This window comes from Lathyrus oleraceus, chromosome 7 (assembly GCF_024323335.1).
Source record: "Lathyrus oleraceus cultivar Zhongwan6 chromosome 7, CAAS_Psat_ZW6_1.0, whole genome shotgun sequence".
Classification (NCBI taxonomy): domain Eukaryota; kingdom Viridiplantae; phylum Streptophyta; class Magnoliopsida; order Fabales; family Fabaceae; genus Lathyrus; species Lathyrus oleraceus.
The window spans coordinates 109,508,502-109,525,288 of record NC_066585.1 but is presented as its reverse complement, the minus strand read 5'-3'; the positions used below and the strand labels follow the sequence as shown (position 1 = coordinate 109,525,288).

Sequence of the window (16,787 nt, the reverse complement as noted above, 5' to 3'; positions counted from 1 at the left end):
AGAGCCGATTTGTTTGTCTTGTCAGACCTTGTAGCTTAGACAAACATCTCCTTACGTACTTTGCAGTCGTATTTAGGCAACCCTTTCTTTTCGGTTATTCCAATACAGTGACACCATATCTTAGACCCCTCACTTGTTGGTTCGTACCTGTTTACTCTTGGGTTCACGTCTTCACCCCTCTCTTGGAGTTGAAACAACACTATTCTTTGGTTCAGGCCATACTTCTATCACACTTCTTTTCATCTCCCACCACTAGTTCTTCGAACTACGGAGCTCTGAATTCCTCATTGCACTATGAGGATACGTAGGCATGAGGGCCCCAATCCTCACCGAGCACTTTATCTATTTCTTTCCTTTTCCTATTCTTTTGCGAGTAATCTTTAGTTAACACCTATTCGAGCGAGAACAATCAAAACGGTTCCCATGGAGTACCATGGATGTTTGGGTGCTAATACCTTCCCCTTGCATAACCGACTTCATTACCCAACATATCTCTTTCCCCCGGGTTTTATCGATGTTTTCCCTTCCCTTTGGGGATAAATAAAGTTCGATGGCGACTCTGTTGTATGTTCGAGTGTGCGATACGTTCGGGTATATATCGTCTAGCTTCAATTGTCACCATAGGTTACAAACCCTTTCTTCTTAGCCACAAAGTCAAAGAACAAGGAAGTGGCATTCGCCATGTGTCTTGAGCATCCATTATCAAGAACCCATGTTCTCTCCGTATCCTTAAGACATTCCACCTACAAATTTAAACAAGGGAAGGAGGTACCCGATTTTCATTGGGTCCTAGTGTATGAGTGAAACTTTGGTTGCATTTAGGCAACCATTGAAAAATGCATTTAGGAACTAAAAATCTTCTAAATCGACATTTAGCAATAATATGTCCCTTTTTGCAACAATATAGACAATTTAAGTTCAGATGAGAGTTGCTTTTGCTAACTTGATCCTGTAGCGGGGTATTCGTTAGCTTTAGGTTTATTGACTAAACCAAAAGTGAACATACAATTTGAGTCGCCACCGAACTTTTATTTGTCCAAAGGAAATGCTAAAAAAGCGAACAAAAGCCAAGTAAGAAGTTTTATCAAATCAAAAACTAATAAAAATGTCAGAGATCTAGATAAAGGGGTTGGTTATGAAATGGGAAGGTTTTACGCACCCAAAACATCCTTAGTACTCTAAGGGAACCTCTTTTTGCAAACATGTGTTGTAGGTTGGTATTTGTGAAAATATGTGCAAAAGATTGGGGGATGAGGAAAGAATAGATTATATTTACAATTTTGTTGTTTGAATTGATGAACCCATTGCCTACGTACCATCACAAAGGTAGGATCAAAACCTCGTAGTTCGGGGTAAAAATCATAAAGATTGGTGAATTGATTTGATCAAAAGCCTTAAGGTCTTTTGTTATCAAAGGGAGAAAACTCAACCTAAACCAACAATCCACCGTGTGAGGAAGGCTTCAACATACTAGTGAGGGGTTAACCCTATAATAAGTATGGAAGACTTATAATCCAATCACTAAGGATAAGGTGAGGTTTACATCAACCACTATGATAACTCAAACCTATAACTAATGTTTATGAAAAGTCTTAACAAAGGTGGCCATTGGAACCACAAAATCACCTTGAAGTAAGTTGTATTTACAAGTTAGATTTATTTACAAAATGAGGTCAAAGTTGGATTAAGATTCATTCACAATGAGTATTAATAAAGATGAGCTTGAAAAGTCAAAGGCATAAGGCCTAGGTTTCTAATTTGAAAACAATGTCAAAGTTTAAAGAAAAGATTATTTTGGATTGGGTTAGAGTGAGGAGAAGAAGAGAAGGGTTAGTCCTAAAGCATACAAAGATAAGAGAAAGAGATAAAACCCTTGGAGTTCCTTTTCTTGAAATCATAGAGATGACTCAAGATGCTTCTTTCCTTTGGACTTAACAAACAAACAAGCAATCACACAAATCAGATTCAAGCTCCTAGGATCTCCATTTGGCTTGTCTCTCATAACTTGGCTACCATGACAATGGTCCTTCTTACTATCTCAAGATGGAATCCCTATCACACAAGAGAAAACATAAAAAAGTTCACAACACAATAAGGGTAATGGACAAAGAAAGAGTTTTGGAAAGGAAGTCATTTGATGTCAACTTGGACATTTAGCATTCTAAAGGCATGAGGCCTAGTTGCTCTTCAACAAATTTAGCATTCTAAAGGCATGAGGCCTACTTGCTCTTTAACTCCTTTAAACATAGGTAAGTCCTAATTCTAAGTCCTTTCTCCTTTTTACATTGGGTTCACACAAACAAAAGCAAAACCAACACAAGACAACAATATATTTAAATACAATAATGAGCTCAAATGAGCAAAAGGAAAATGGCATAAACATAAAATATGTGCTCAAGTGAGCAAAATGAAAAGCAATATGAATAAATGAGCAAGAAGTAAATTGCATTAAAGTAAATTGCAAGAAATTAAATGCTCAAATTAAAGTTAGTAATTAGTGAAGTTATGTTAGTTTGTCATAAGACAATTTAGCGCTATGTTAAGCAATCATAAGTGGACTAATGTAGTAGTCACACCTATCTGAGGTCGATCAATAAAATTATAGGCAAATAAACACAAGTTAGAGATCATGACTAGTAAGCCAAGCTCCAAAAACTTGCCATGCCAAAAGAAAAAAGGAAAGGCCTTATATGGGCTTTAGGTTTTTTGCTTGACCAAGAAGCAACCTATCTTGGACACAAAGCAACTCACTTGATCTTGGATCAAGTTGAGTTTGATTTGGATCAAAGAAGGTTAAACCTCTCATTTGTCAAGACCAACCATAAGACATTAACTCATTGGCCAAAAAATAGAAAGAAAGAGATGAAGATGAAATGAATGGAAAGAGAATTCAAATGTCAAACATAATTGATTAAAAGTGAATCAAATCATCATCAACCAATGCTAAACAGAAGAGAAATGAAGGTTACAAGTCAACAAGTCAAACATATTTTTTGGGTATTTTTTGAATTAAAAATAAATGCAAAATAAAATGGACAAAATATGGTCAAACCTCAAATTCAATTCAAATCAACTTCAACAAGTCCAATTAAATTCTCATAGGTCTAACATAGTCAAACAAGCTTTGACAATTTTTCTAAACAATTTTTGAAATCAGAAACTATTTAAAAACAATTAAAAACAACAAAAATAACACAATATGAATTAAAATCTCAAATAAATCTCGAATCAATTAAGAAATTGATGAGACTACTTTTCCTTGACTTATCATGATCCATATGTGTTAAGAAAATATTTTTGGTTTTTTCAAATATCAAGAAGTATTTTAAAATGAATTAAAACTATTAAAAACCAAATAATTCACAAAAAATATTAAATGAAGTCACAAAAATAATTAAAAAGCAAAATATGAAACTAGATTTTTCAAGAATTTTTTTGGCATTGGTCTCATATTTTTGTGACTTCAAATAAAATATTTATGAATATTTGAAAATAAAAGGAATTAAATGGAATTAATCAGAAAATAAGAAAATTACAAAAATGCGCAGCCACTGGATCATTTCATTAATTGACGTGGCATTGATCTTAGGGCTCAGAGGTGCGGATGCACGAAAGACCAAAGTCAAGCGCGCTACATCTGGATTTAAAATAAGTCAATGCAAGCAAGGGCCAGGATTATAACATTTCAGCATCATCCAATGGTTCCAAGGCTTCCACGTGGGGATGGTGGTGGAAACCACCATCTTCTTCGGCCAAACAACCAATTCCGGCCACCACGCGCAGGAAATCAGACCTCAATGAAAATGAAAAAATAAGGTATCAAAATGAAGCTGAGGTGATGTACATCACCCCTGTAACCATGGATTCTCCTCAAAATTCCTAATTAAAGAGAAACATGACCTCGAAGATCATGGTACATGAACTGAAATGGCACGATTTGCAAAATTGAGACCACCACTAGCCTGCCTCATGCTTGAGGACTTCAGAAAACAACAAAAACCAAAGCAATTCACATTGTATAGCAAGATCTAGATCAAGGAAGTTTGGTGATATACCTCTGAAATGGAGCTTCAAATAGCACGAATTGTCAAAGCTCTCGATCCAATTTTGATCTGGAAATATAATGATGATGCAAGGCTAAGGAATTGAGCTGTGAAGATCAACTAATGATGTTGAAATTCAAGCTTGAAAATGAAATAGAAAACTGAAATTCCTTTAGGTGAGAGTTTGGTTTTCAATTCAGCAGCGTTTCAGATCTCCTTGTGGTTGAAGAATGAAGCTCAAGGCACCTCTATTTATAGCTGTATGTGATGCAATGCAATGTTTGGCTCGTGTGCATGGAATTTGAATTCCTCTTGCATGGGCCTGTACAGTCGCATGTGAGGCCCAAGAGTGAAAGGAAATCCATGCTGAGATCAAATGTAAGTGAATTGGACGTGTAATTGGAGCTGCATTTGCTTGCAGATGAAGTTACAAAGTGAATTGCAAAAATGAACATAAACATTAAGCTCTTCGAAACTCACTCATGGAAAGTCCAAAAAATTAATGTGAGTAATGGTTGGAAAGCCCCTGAAATAAAGAACAAAGGTCATGTTGGGAAAAAATTAATTTGGAGTTTGGAAATTTATGAAAATTGGCTGTGAAGTTTTGGGTACAAAACATGTCTAGGTTCCCTTTGAAAATTTTCACCACAAGCAAGCACTTTTAAGCCCTTCTGTTTCAATGATGCAAGCCTAAAATGGAAAAACCTCCAACATCAAAGTTGTAGATCTTTTAAATATAATAAATTTAGACTCAAATTTTGAATCATTTGGATTTTTCATGAGAAAGTTATGGGCACTTGAAGTTGGACATTTTTCAAATTCAATGGCTTAGGTCCAAAGTGACCTATAATGTTTTGTATTATCACATGTATTTATTTTAGGATTATGAAATTTTTCCCAACATAACATTTGAATTAGACATATTAAGATTTCCAATGCAATTGGTCTCACCTCAAAATCATAAAAAATAAGGAAGTTAGGTCCTTGGGAAGTTGACCCAAAATTAGGGTTTCAATCAAAATGACCTATAATGTTTTGAAATGAATGATGACCTTACAAGTTTAAAATGGATTTTTGATGAACATAAAAGTTGTTCATATGGTTCTTAAGAACAGTTTTTCTCTTGGGGTAATCTTCATTTGACAAACACGTCACAAGTTATCTCTCAGTGATCCTCAGTTTAGTCAGATGACTTGACTGGTCAACTTCTCAAGGCCAAACTTCAAATCTTGATGAATGAATGATTGAGGGGCCTCAAATATGCTCATATATGCATAAAATAATGAATTAAAGAACTTCCCTTGATTAATTTTGATCATAGGTTGAGGTTGCTTCATGATCAAGGCACAATCAATGCACAATTGAATTAGGGTTTCCTTGGGAAACAATCCTCAAGTCCTTTGGGTTATCTTGATAAAATTGGCAAATTGAGATACTTGGGAGACATATATGATGATTAGGATCTTTGTAGACCATTTTCATGCATGTTCTCATCTTCATCTAGCCACTTCATTGAGCTCAGGAGCCTCATAGGAGCATGGGAGCACATGATCATTTGAGCTTCAAAACAAAAAGAGTTAGTGACATATTTTTGTGAATTTGGTTAGTAAACAACTAATAAAAGCAATAATATACAATACAAGCATTCTTGGTGGTCTCAAACCAACTCACACAAGTCCCAACCCCTAGGGTAAAAGAGCCACACATGATATGATCCTTCAGGCAATGCAATGAGCAAATGATATGATGCCATGAGGGATCTTAGGGTCAAAATTAGGGTCTTACAGATCCTTTACCACATAAGTGTATTTTTGATAAGGATTATTCATGTTACTTCTAAAATGTGATTGATCAATAACAAAGGTAACTTTAGGTTGTAAAGCCTTGTCTAATTTAGCTTGAAGAGTTCTAACCTCTCTTTGCCAAATGTGACAAGTTTCACATCCATACCATCTAAACCAAAATCCCTTATCGTCTTTAGTTTTGCCTTTAGTAGCATGTATCATAGATTTCTTAAGAGTTTCTAATTCCTTTTCGGAGTCATAAATCTTCTTTTCTAAATGATTGAAAATTTTCTTATTTGAGGCCAAGCGTTTAAAAGCTTCCTTGGCCTCGTTGTGTAGAGTACTAAAGGCATTTTGCAAATCAACATAAGACAATTTATCAGCATGATCATATTTGGAATGACTTACATTCTTTTTTCTTCTTTTGATGAGCTGTAAGACAAAGATTGACAATTTCTTCTTCATCACTTGAGGGCTCACTATCGCTCTCCCATGCAATGTATGCTCTTCTAGCTTTGCTAGATTTATTGTGGCATTTGTCTTTTCCTTTGTCTTTCTTCATTAAGGGATTGTCCGACTTATAGTGACCCGCCTTTCCACAATTAAAGCATGATCCTTTTGACTTAGTTGTCTTACCTTCCTCTCGATTCGGGAATTTCTATTATCTTCTATAGTTGACAAGATTTTTATCTGAATGTTGGACTTCATTTTTTTAAGGTATCAGTTATACCTCCTTACGAACAACCCCATGTCTTCATTCGAATCTTTATCATCATCACTTGACTCGCTCTCACATGCATCATTGATGGATGACTTATATCTTGAAGCCTTTAAAGCGATAGACTTCCTTTTGGTGTTCTTATTTTTCTCCTTCTTCTCCTTATTTTGATTCTTCTCATGTTTCTCAAGATTCACGAGCTCTTGCTCATGCTCTTGAAGCTTGCCAAACAATGTTGTCATGTCCAATGTTCTTAGATCATTGGCTTCCTTAATCGCGGTGACTTTTGGTAGGCAATCCCTGTTAAGACATCTTAAAATTTTATTAGTAGCAACATCATTAAGGGTATTTCTACAAAGAGCATTTAACCGATTGATTAAATGAGAAAATATATTTTGCATATCGGTAATGGTTTCACCATCTTCCATATGAAAAAGGTCAAATTCTTGAGTTAAAGTGTTGATTCTAGCTAGTTTGACATCATTAGTTCCCTCATGGATAATTTGTAATGAGTCTCACATAGATTTAGCACTAGTACAATGGAAAACCCTATAATACTCATCAACACCTAAGGCGACAATGAGCATATTTATGGCTTTCCAATCATAGCTATACTTTTTCTCATCTTCTTCATTGCATTGTGCTTCAGGTTTAGGTATAACAAAACCATCCGCACTGGTCATGGTTATTTCCATAGGACCATCTTGGGTGACTTTCCATACTTTCCTATCAATGGAGTTGATATGGATACACATACAATCTTTCCAATAATTATAGTTTTCACCGATAAAAATAGGCGCCCTATTGTACGCCCATTTAGGATCGTTACTCATTTTCTAAAAAGTTATATGCGAAGCACTAGATGAACCGGCGCTCGTGATACCACTTGTTAGATGATAGTACAAATCTAGAAGTAGGGTTGAATAGATCATTTTTGAAATTTAGCGCTTTTTAAAAATATTTTCAACGATTGCAGAAGCACCCTAGATTATAATCGTCTAAACGATCCGTTAATGGAAATATCGGATATGCGTGAAACCGAATGAAATAACTAAGATATAGATAATCAACCACTATCTAAATCAATCGATTAACCACTATAATCCTTGATATCGTTACCTCTAATAAGGCTTAAACACAATAAGAGATCAAGTAAAATATTACTAAATTTGTGTGAGATTAATTTTATCGAACACTTGGTGTGCACTCCCCACAAATTTTCAATTTCACTCAAATTGAATGTGCAGAATTTTGCTCAGCTGCAATCAAAGTGATTGGACCAAATTATCGAACAGTTACTATGCACAACAATCAAGCGATAATTATTTTATTATTAATTTCACACAAACCGTAATTAATACAGAATTTAAAGAGTTAAGAGATAGAGAGAACAAGACCGGATTTGTTGAGGAGGTTTCCCTTTCTTTCTCGCTTAGGGTACGTCTGCCCTCAATTCTAAATCTAGAATTGAGATGTTTTTATCAACACGTTGCAAAGTCAATACAAGAGAACAAATGATCACCACCAATCAACCCCTAAAGTTGTTGCATATCCTATTCTATTCTCTCCCCTTAATTCGAGTTGAACCAAGTCCTTCAAGCGCTTCGAACGATATTGCAATAACACCATGTTCCCCAAAACTTCAGCTCGACTGATTTCGAACGCAAGTCGCTTGAACCCTAAGCTTTCTTCACAATCCTCCGGTTACCGTTACTTGTTTGACTGAACCTTCTGTTTTTCAAACTTTTCACTCGGCTGAATCTGCGAAGCAAAGGTTAGTGCAAAATCCCCCAATTCTTGGAGGACAAAACCCCAATGGTTTTATTCAATAAAAACACACACAAAGCCTCAACCCAAACTAAGATAATCCAATCTTATTTGGACGTTATCACAACAGCAATGCACAATGCTCAACAAATATTATTATGTGTGATTATTGAGAAATGCAATGAAGAATGAAGATGATGAGCACTTTGGTGTATATCTTCCACTTTTCTTGTTATTTGTTGAAGAAGAGACACTTGAATATTTATATGATGCATAGACGAAATAACAAACATAACATAAATATTTTGCAAAGTTACACAGTAGAAAATTAAGTAAAATAGGCGATGAGTCGACTCAAACAGAGTTTTTAACAGGGTTGAGTCGACCTATGGCTCGACCTGTTTCGACCCGTGGCTACATGGTTCAAAAGACAATAGACAATTAGTCGACGTAATAAGTGGATGACTCGACTCATTCAGGTTTCCCAGGATTGAGTCGACCTGTGACTCGACCTGTTCAGACCTGAGAGTTTTACTCCGAGTCATGAGTCGACTCACAGTTCTTAAACTCTCAAAAATGAGTTTTGAGATGTATTTTGATCAATTTAAACTGATCTCCTATGAACCTAGGATATTTACTATGATCAAGTGCATGATTCACATCTATGATATGCTCCTATATGCTTGGACACGCTGAACCTATATTTTGAACACGTTAGAGGATGAATGCATTTTATGCTATGATATTGTTCAAAGACACGTTATGGGCGATTAGAAAGATTTGACATCATTAAAATAAGGACTGGACATATTTGCCATCACAATTAATTGATCAAGATTGAACTTGATCAACTAATAAAGGATATGATCATGCTAAAAAATGCATATTAATCACATGTAAATGAGAAAGAAACAAGGCATTATAAAAATTGAAATTAATCAAGGTTAATCCTAATCTCTAATGTAAACATGAAATAAAATTAAAAATAAATTAGCAATTAAACTAAATTAAAAGCTAATCCTAATTAATTGAAATTAAAAATTAAATTTTACCAAAATTAAATGCAATTAAAAGAAATTAAATCTAATGAATCATGTATACCTAAAATGTCTATTTTAATATGTGAGAAAAATAAGATTAAAAGAAACAATTTAGAAATTAAAAAAATAAAATGTAAAGTTGTCAAGGGGATTTGGCCTAATTAAAGGGGGGTTGGAAAGCAAACGATGGCACAACACGGATCCAAAAAACAAAGGCCCATAGCCTGGTCAAACAAAAATGCGTGGTCAAGGATCCACCATCAAGATAGTCAACACTGAATAAAAGAGTCGTTACTGGCCATTGGATCAGATTGCGCCATATCTGATGGTTGTGATAATGGGGGCGCACGACACACTCATGCGTGGAATCAATTTGTTTTGTCCTCATGTGCTATTTCGTCTTATATGCATGCACAACACTATCACGTTGCACCATGTGGCACAAAGAGAGAAAGAGAAAAAAGAAAAATCAGCATGACACATGTTAGCATACTGTACGTTTTGGGCTTATTTATCAATGTTCTTCAATTGTTCATAGCTTCTTGAATTTAATCTACCAAAATAACCAAATCCAATAAACAATATGCAAATTCTATACACCAGACTCAATTTTTCACAAGGAATCCAAATGTGCGATCAAATTTTACAAATGAGCCACAAATTTTGAAGAATCGATCGAAAAGGTGAAGAACAAAGTGTATAAAGAATCGATCGATTCACATTTGTTACAATGATATTTGAAAAAATAATCACATATTCATAATTGTGACAAAAAAATCGATTATATTGATGTATTCACGTGTTATTAACAGTTAAGAATAAAATAATCAATATTTCAAGTTTATGTGTCTTATGCCAAATAAGTTATTATTCTAATAATCAATTTACAACAGTGGTTTAAATTAATCAACAAGTAAACATCTAATAATTCATGGCAATGACGTGGAAGAGATGGAGGATTACCGACAGAGTGGAGGTTTGCCCTGATTAGTGTTAAAAATCAGATTGTCAAAGAGAAACCCAAAATACTTCAAGAATAAGCTCATTTAATTCAATTAACTTCCAAGCTTGATGATTATTATTGATGATGAATGAATGTAGAATATTGATGAATAAACATGAATTTATGAACTTTGGATGATGATTGTTGATGAATCTTGATAAACTTTAGATAATGATTGTTGGTGATAATGTATGAATTGTTGATTGATAATTTGTTGAAATTGGATTGTGACCAAGTTCCACCATGTTAGAACTTCAATGTGAAATTTTAGAGGGTGATGAATATGAACTTTGGTGATGGTGAGGGAGTGAAGAAAAGAGAGAGAACTTGAGAAAAAAATAGTGGGAGAGTAATGGTTAGTTGTGAATTATGTTAGTTTTGGTGGTTTTTCTAGTTAGGTTAGTTAGGTTGGCTAGCTCCAAAAATGTGAGAAATGACATGTTTATATAGACTTTGCAAGTGAATAAACACCCTTGGATTATAATCCAAGTAATGAGCTTACCAATGGTTAGAAATTAATTTAATTCTTAGTTGCGGATCACCACTTTCAACCCTTAGATTAATTGTTAAGAATGATTAGGATTGAATGAAAGTTTGATTGAAAATGGAAGTTAGAATTTGTGTGTGTTAGGATGTTTTTTTGTGTTAGTTTGGTAGTTATGGTATTTGAGGGTTAATTGTATAATTGAATGATTGTGGATGCATAGTTAGTTAGCGACCAAGAATGTTTGGATTTTGTAAAAGTACTAAGTTGGAATGTAAGGCAAATAGTCACTAGTAATTAACTTGAATTTAAATGTTTTTGCCTTGGGTTTTTCACCACTTTTGCCTTAAATATTTGGTGGGTTATCCCATGACTTAAAGTGCTTTTGAGAAGTGGTTTTATGTTGAAAATAAAAACTTTTGAATGGTGTAAACTAATGAATCAATTTCTGAATTTTCGGGCATGAATCAATGTTCGAAAGTGTTGAAAAAACAAATCTTGAAATCACTACATAGTGCAACATTTTCCTTTTATTTCTTGAGTTTTTCATGACTTTTTGATGATTTAACTTCATGATATGAATGTATAACTTGGTGTACCTTCTTCCTTGTAGAAAGTGAGCATTGTAGTGGAAGAATGAACTTGAAGCAACATTGGAAAGTGAAGAAAAAGTCATGGAAGTGAAGCTTGATGGAAGGTAGAATTTGTTGGAAATTAGCACTTAACATAATCATGACATAAGTCATTTTTGATGAATAATGGTGATTCATTTGATCAATTTCTTGTAGAGTAGGTCTAAGAAAATTCAAGAGTCAAAATCGAGTCAATGATCAACAATTGACCCAAGAAATCAATTGTTGGACCAAAAAGTCAATTGTACCATAAAGATATAATTTTTTAATCCTCTTTTCTTGTAATCCATTGTTTTAATTTGTATATCAAACATATGCATTGTATCATGGATTTCTAATAAATGAATGAAATCTTCTTTTTATTCTAACTTTGTCATTTTCTTTAAATTCGAGTAATCTTCTAAATTAAGTAACAATCATTTCAATCTCCCTGATAACCATGAATCTCAAATAAAGAGATGATTTGTACCACAAGTAATATGAAAAATAAACCTAAATAATCATCAAATAATATCTGCCTCGAACATAGAACCCAAAGTACAAGAACATTTCGAGATTTCCATAGGATGTGTGATCAGTACATAAAGTTTTGTGAACATCACCCTTCGTTGTTTTGTGAACCAAACCTCACACGTACCCTATGTCTATGACCTACAAAACTCGTATCTTTTCTCAAGAACCATGTCTCAACTCTCAACTTGGGCTGGGCAGGCCAACATGGTGCAGCCACAAAAGCCCAACATGTTAAGCCTTATCATGTTACATCACCTTGGTGCCCCCTCATGGGTCACAAGTTGTCACTACTTAGCTTGGTAAACCATCTAACATATATGACATTTATAATCACCTACATGCATGATGTTCTAGCCAATATGGAATTTAATGGATACAAATTGGTATAGTATTTAATAATAAGCATGCCAAACTGATTGTAATTCAAATGTTCAAGTTTTGTTAGTATAAAAATTGATGTGATGATAGCATAATATTTTGTGATTCAGTTATCGGTAATACAATATTCATTCCCAAACTCCATTATAAAGTTGATTTCAATATGTGTATTTGACAATTGGTCAAAAAAAATTATGGAGGTATAAAAAAAACACATATAGAGATTGTGATAAATATTCATTCATTAGCAAAAAGAATAACTACTAGTGTATGAGTATATATACAAGGTTACACATTATCATATACACAAATCACAAGAACATGAAACATTATAAGTCATCAAATCCATATTTTATTAAAGAATGTCAAATCTTGTTATAGCTTACATCCATAAATCATGTGCTTTGAAAATAAAGCCTAATAATTTGCTTACAAGACTAATCCTAGTGATTCTCAGTCGCCACTTCTTTAAGGACTTAGGACTTGGTGTTTGTTAAATTGAACTTAATTAGGAAAGTATTTCATAGACTACAGATGAATTTATTTGAAGGGAAACAATTCAACTTTTACGAGGGCTTTTCTGCTTTGGTTTTTAGCATTTCAGGAAACTATAGATTCAGTCTTGTTCTAACAAATGTTATATTTCAAAATTATTAGTTAACAAAAAGAGAAAATAAGAGTTTTTACCTATTTAATTTTGTTGTTGCAAAAAATGAGAGCCACTTCTTTGCATGAACAAAACCACTTCTTGTGCCCACACAAACGAGTTATTTCTTATTAAATATTCCAAGAAATGATTTGATGACATTGATTGCATTCTCATTGATAAATGATTCATCTAATCTTTTTAATAACGGATCGAAAGTGCATCTTAAACATCGCGGAGAAATTCATTATATTTATTATAATTATTTTGTAGGTAAACAAATGTCGTTGTTATCTTAGTATTTTATCCAACATCCGATTTTGAACAAGAGTCTTCTAACTCTTTCAACTCTTAACTCAAACATATTTGAGTTACACAATTCTCTCTACTTTATTGAAAATACTTTTTTTTTGCTAACCAATGGCTTTCCCTTTCTATACATCAAACACCTCAGCCATTTAAATAAATTGATTGTCATTAATAGCATTAGCAACCTTGAGAATTAAATTTTACCATTTAACCTTGGCATAAGATATTGGACAGACAGACGTTGGTTAAAGTAAATATTTTTCAAGATAGTCGTGCATCTTTATGCTTGCTCTACCCCGACTTTAGTTACTCAGACACTCTGTATACATATATAATTTTGTGTTGTTTTTAAATTTTAGTCATGTCAACTAATGTGTTGAATGTATTTTATATACCGCCTTTATGTACGGGGAGAATCTGTGATGTTCAAATAGTACTACTCAGTCTTAAGTCAAAACGAATCATTTTCCGATGGAGAGAGAATGTTATGTGACTACTTAGAATGTTATACAAGTGAATTAAAAGTAGAAAACAAAACTAAATCCTACCTTCTGCATTCCAACTACTAAGACCACACCTTTAAATTAATCACTTTCTTTGATAAAGTTATTAATTAACTTGTTAGTGTAGTTGCTTTCATGAAATCAGTGTGCACCAACTGACTGCATGTTATGCAGTGTAAAATCAACTTCAGCACAAGTTCGAGTTAATGTCTACAGAGTTTTCTGATGATGCAGTTGTATAGAATAGGCTAGTTAGTGTTCATTTAGCTGTCTAGTGAAAAATATAAGTATTAAACACATGGATAGGGTAGTTAAAATTCATCCAGATGTAGTTCTTAAATTTGATGTCCAAATACCAAATTTCAATTCAATTGGAATATCCAATTCAATAATAATCGCCAAAGGGAAGCCGTCATGCTTAAAATTGGTGGCTTGCAAGTGAAAAAATAAAAAGTAGCGGTAGAGAGGGTAGGAAATGCATTGCCTACTAGTAGTTGAGTCCAAGAGTACCACATCAAAAGAAAGGGAAAATATTGAGATAAGCAAGGGTATAAAATAACCTAAATACCGACAATGCAAATTACTTACCTGGATGGGGTCAATGGTTGATCATGAAGGACCATGGCCTAGGAGAGTGACCTCCATTGCACTTAGGAGGGGTGCTATCCTAAGGTCTACCAATGTGGTGGAACCTACATCATAATTTGTTGCAGTGGGGGCCTGCGTTCGCGCGGCCCCTTCCTATTCTTATATGAAATTTTTTGGAAGGATTATTTAATTTCTGTATATTACATGAAATTGTCAACTTTTCTTACTAAATGCAGTGGTTTTAAAAGGAAAAGTGGGATATTTGTAGGCTCAATGAATATGTTCACCATTAAAACAATATATATTAATTAGAACTATTTTAAAAGGAAAAGTTGTAAATACTAGAACCAACAAATGTTGTGAACTTGAGATGCAGTGGTCTGTGATCCCTACTGTCCTTTCTAAGACCTATAAGACTCGTGCCTTAGCTCAAGTACTATGGCTCAAATCTTAACTTTTTGAATGGGTAGGCTAAGAGTGTGCAGCCACCAGCCTAAATTGTCGAGTTTTATTTGTTCCATCACCTTGGTGGCCCCATATGGGTCACAACATGGTGCTACGACACCTACATGTGTGATATTTTAGCTAATGTGAGACTTAATGGATATAAATATGTATAGTATTCAGATGGAACATGGTTGTTTAAATGACTTACTTTGAACTCGACACTCCTCAATCACTTTTGACATGTCATAACACTAACCATTGAAAAGATGTTATTGAGGGATTAGATCTACATATATAGAGAGGGATTACTGGACCAAATTAGTGAGGGATTTAATCTATTCAAAAAGTTATACACTCACAAAAATGATCCAAAACCAATGACAGTAGTGAAAAAACAATAAATTTTTGGTTAGTTTTTAACTGGAGATGAAATAAATGAATTGAACAGTATTGAAGATCTCACTTGAGTGCCTGATAGAATATCAACACCATGTTTGGCATGGTTTAACGCTTGGATCATTGTGATTAAGGTTGATCTTGCATCACCTTCTTCATAGACACTTGTGAGATAGTTGTGCAGCTCAATCAACCCCTAACAATGGTTAAGAATATAAAGAGAACAAGAATAGTTATTTTTTGATACTATATAATTAAGAATTGAATATTACTTTGTGGTCCATTGCTGCAACTTCGTCCATTACTCCTTTAAACCATTCAAAAGATCCAGGTTCTCTGGTAACCCAATAAAAGAAAGCATTTGTAATCCTTTGCGATCTCTTGTGTCTTCCTGGCGTTACATTTGAAGAGGTGAAACTATTGAAACTCTCATCTGATTTTGTTGTTTCTGTGTTTGAGTCCTGCACTTGGCCTTGTTAAAGTTTACAGGTGATGACAAAATGTAATCAACATTATAAAATAACTAAACAAGAGCAAGGAGTGTACCGTTTGTTCGTCAATTGTTCTCGTGTCACTGAGAAGATCTCTGAGAATACTAATGAAGGGAGTTGCTCCAATGCCTAATCCTATGAGCAGCAATACATCAAAATTCTGGTAATCTTGTGCTGGAGCTCCGTAAGGGCCATCTACGAGCAGCTTCGGCTGTCTGTAACAAAATTCTAGTTTGAATGATTTACAACTTTGTAAGTTGAAATTATTAGAAAGCATATGAGTTGAAGTTTTAAAGTATAGTCACCTCATAATATTTAATTTTGTGAATAATTATAATCAAATGCGGTTGATGCAGCCTAAAAACTTTGATAAAATTCTTAAATTTCAGTTCTATTATAAACCCTTTTTTAAAAACTTTTACATGATCTATACTTACCCTATTTGATCCATTTTTATTAGTTCTCCGAATGTTGAGCTGGAATTTACCGGAGCCAATTGGCCATCTTCGGTGAAAAGTAGCTTAAGTTCTTGTGTCCAGTCACGTACTGTTCGAATGTGAACACTTAGCTAAAAAATCAAGATCTTATTTGCATGTGCTAGTGGACTGTAAAATTTAGGATGATTAAAAATTGACCTAAGAGAAGAACCACACTCACCACTCAAATGGAGAGATTTTCGGGCATTGTAAAAATATGTACTGGCCACTTTTGTACTTGAATCCATTAGGCTTTGACATGATTAAGCTGAAGACATTTCCTGGTAGCACTGAAACCTGCCAAGTCAAATTTAGAAAAATTAAATGGAAGTTATTATCAAACCATTAAAAGCAGACAATGGAGTGTGGTTTATTTTTATTACCTTCAAAACTTTTATTGCATAGTGTTGCGATCTACGAGTTCGTAGAGTACGTTCTGCAATGTACAGCAACAACGGAACAGAGATATACATCCATGTCTAACATCAAAAGTAAAAAATATGTTATTGTACATTCATCATCGCTCACTATTCTTCCATACCCACGAAGATTGTGGTCGAAGTTCTTAC

General features: G+C 34.0%; 1 protein-coding gene, 1 non-coding gene and 1 pseudogene across 6 annotated transcripts in view; 1 reads left to right on the top strand and 2 right to left on the bottom strand.

Annotated features, from left to right (window-relative positions):
• LOC127108048 (respiratory burst oxidase homolog protein E-like) overlaps positions 1–16,787 on the bottom strand; it is a 139,657-nt pseudogene that overhangs the window by 101,959 nt on the left and 20,911 nt on the right.
• The window catches only part of LOC127108049 (respiratory burst oxidase homolog protein E), a 95,811-nt gene that overhangs the window by 58,177 nt on the left and 20,847 nt on the right, over positions 1–16,787 (bottom strand). For 2 of the 5 annotated variants that reach the window (XM_051045408.1, XM_051045410.1), the window contains exons 4-5: positions 15,798–15,957; positions 15,524–15,712 (exon numbers count right to left, since the gene is read on the bottom strand). In XM_051045408.1, coding sequence (XP_050901365.1) covers positions 15,524–15,712; positions 15,798–15,957 — 349 coding nt within the window. Of the gene's footprint in view, positions 1–14,904; positions 14,974–15,063; positions 15,142–15,318; positions 15,448–15,523; positions 15,713–15,797; positions 15,958–16,787 lie in introns of those variants that run through there. The other 3 variants (XR_007795947.1, XR_007795946.1, XM_051045412.1) reach the window with 3 other exon arrangements.
• On the top strand, positions 14,401–14,561 carry LOC127109160 (U1 spliceosomal RNA). The gene has a single exon (XR_007796541.1). It is a non-coding gene; the product is annotated as a U1 spliceosomal RNA (small nuclear RNA).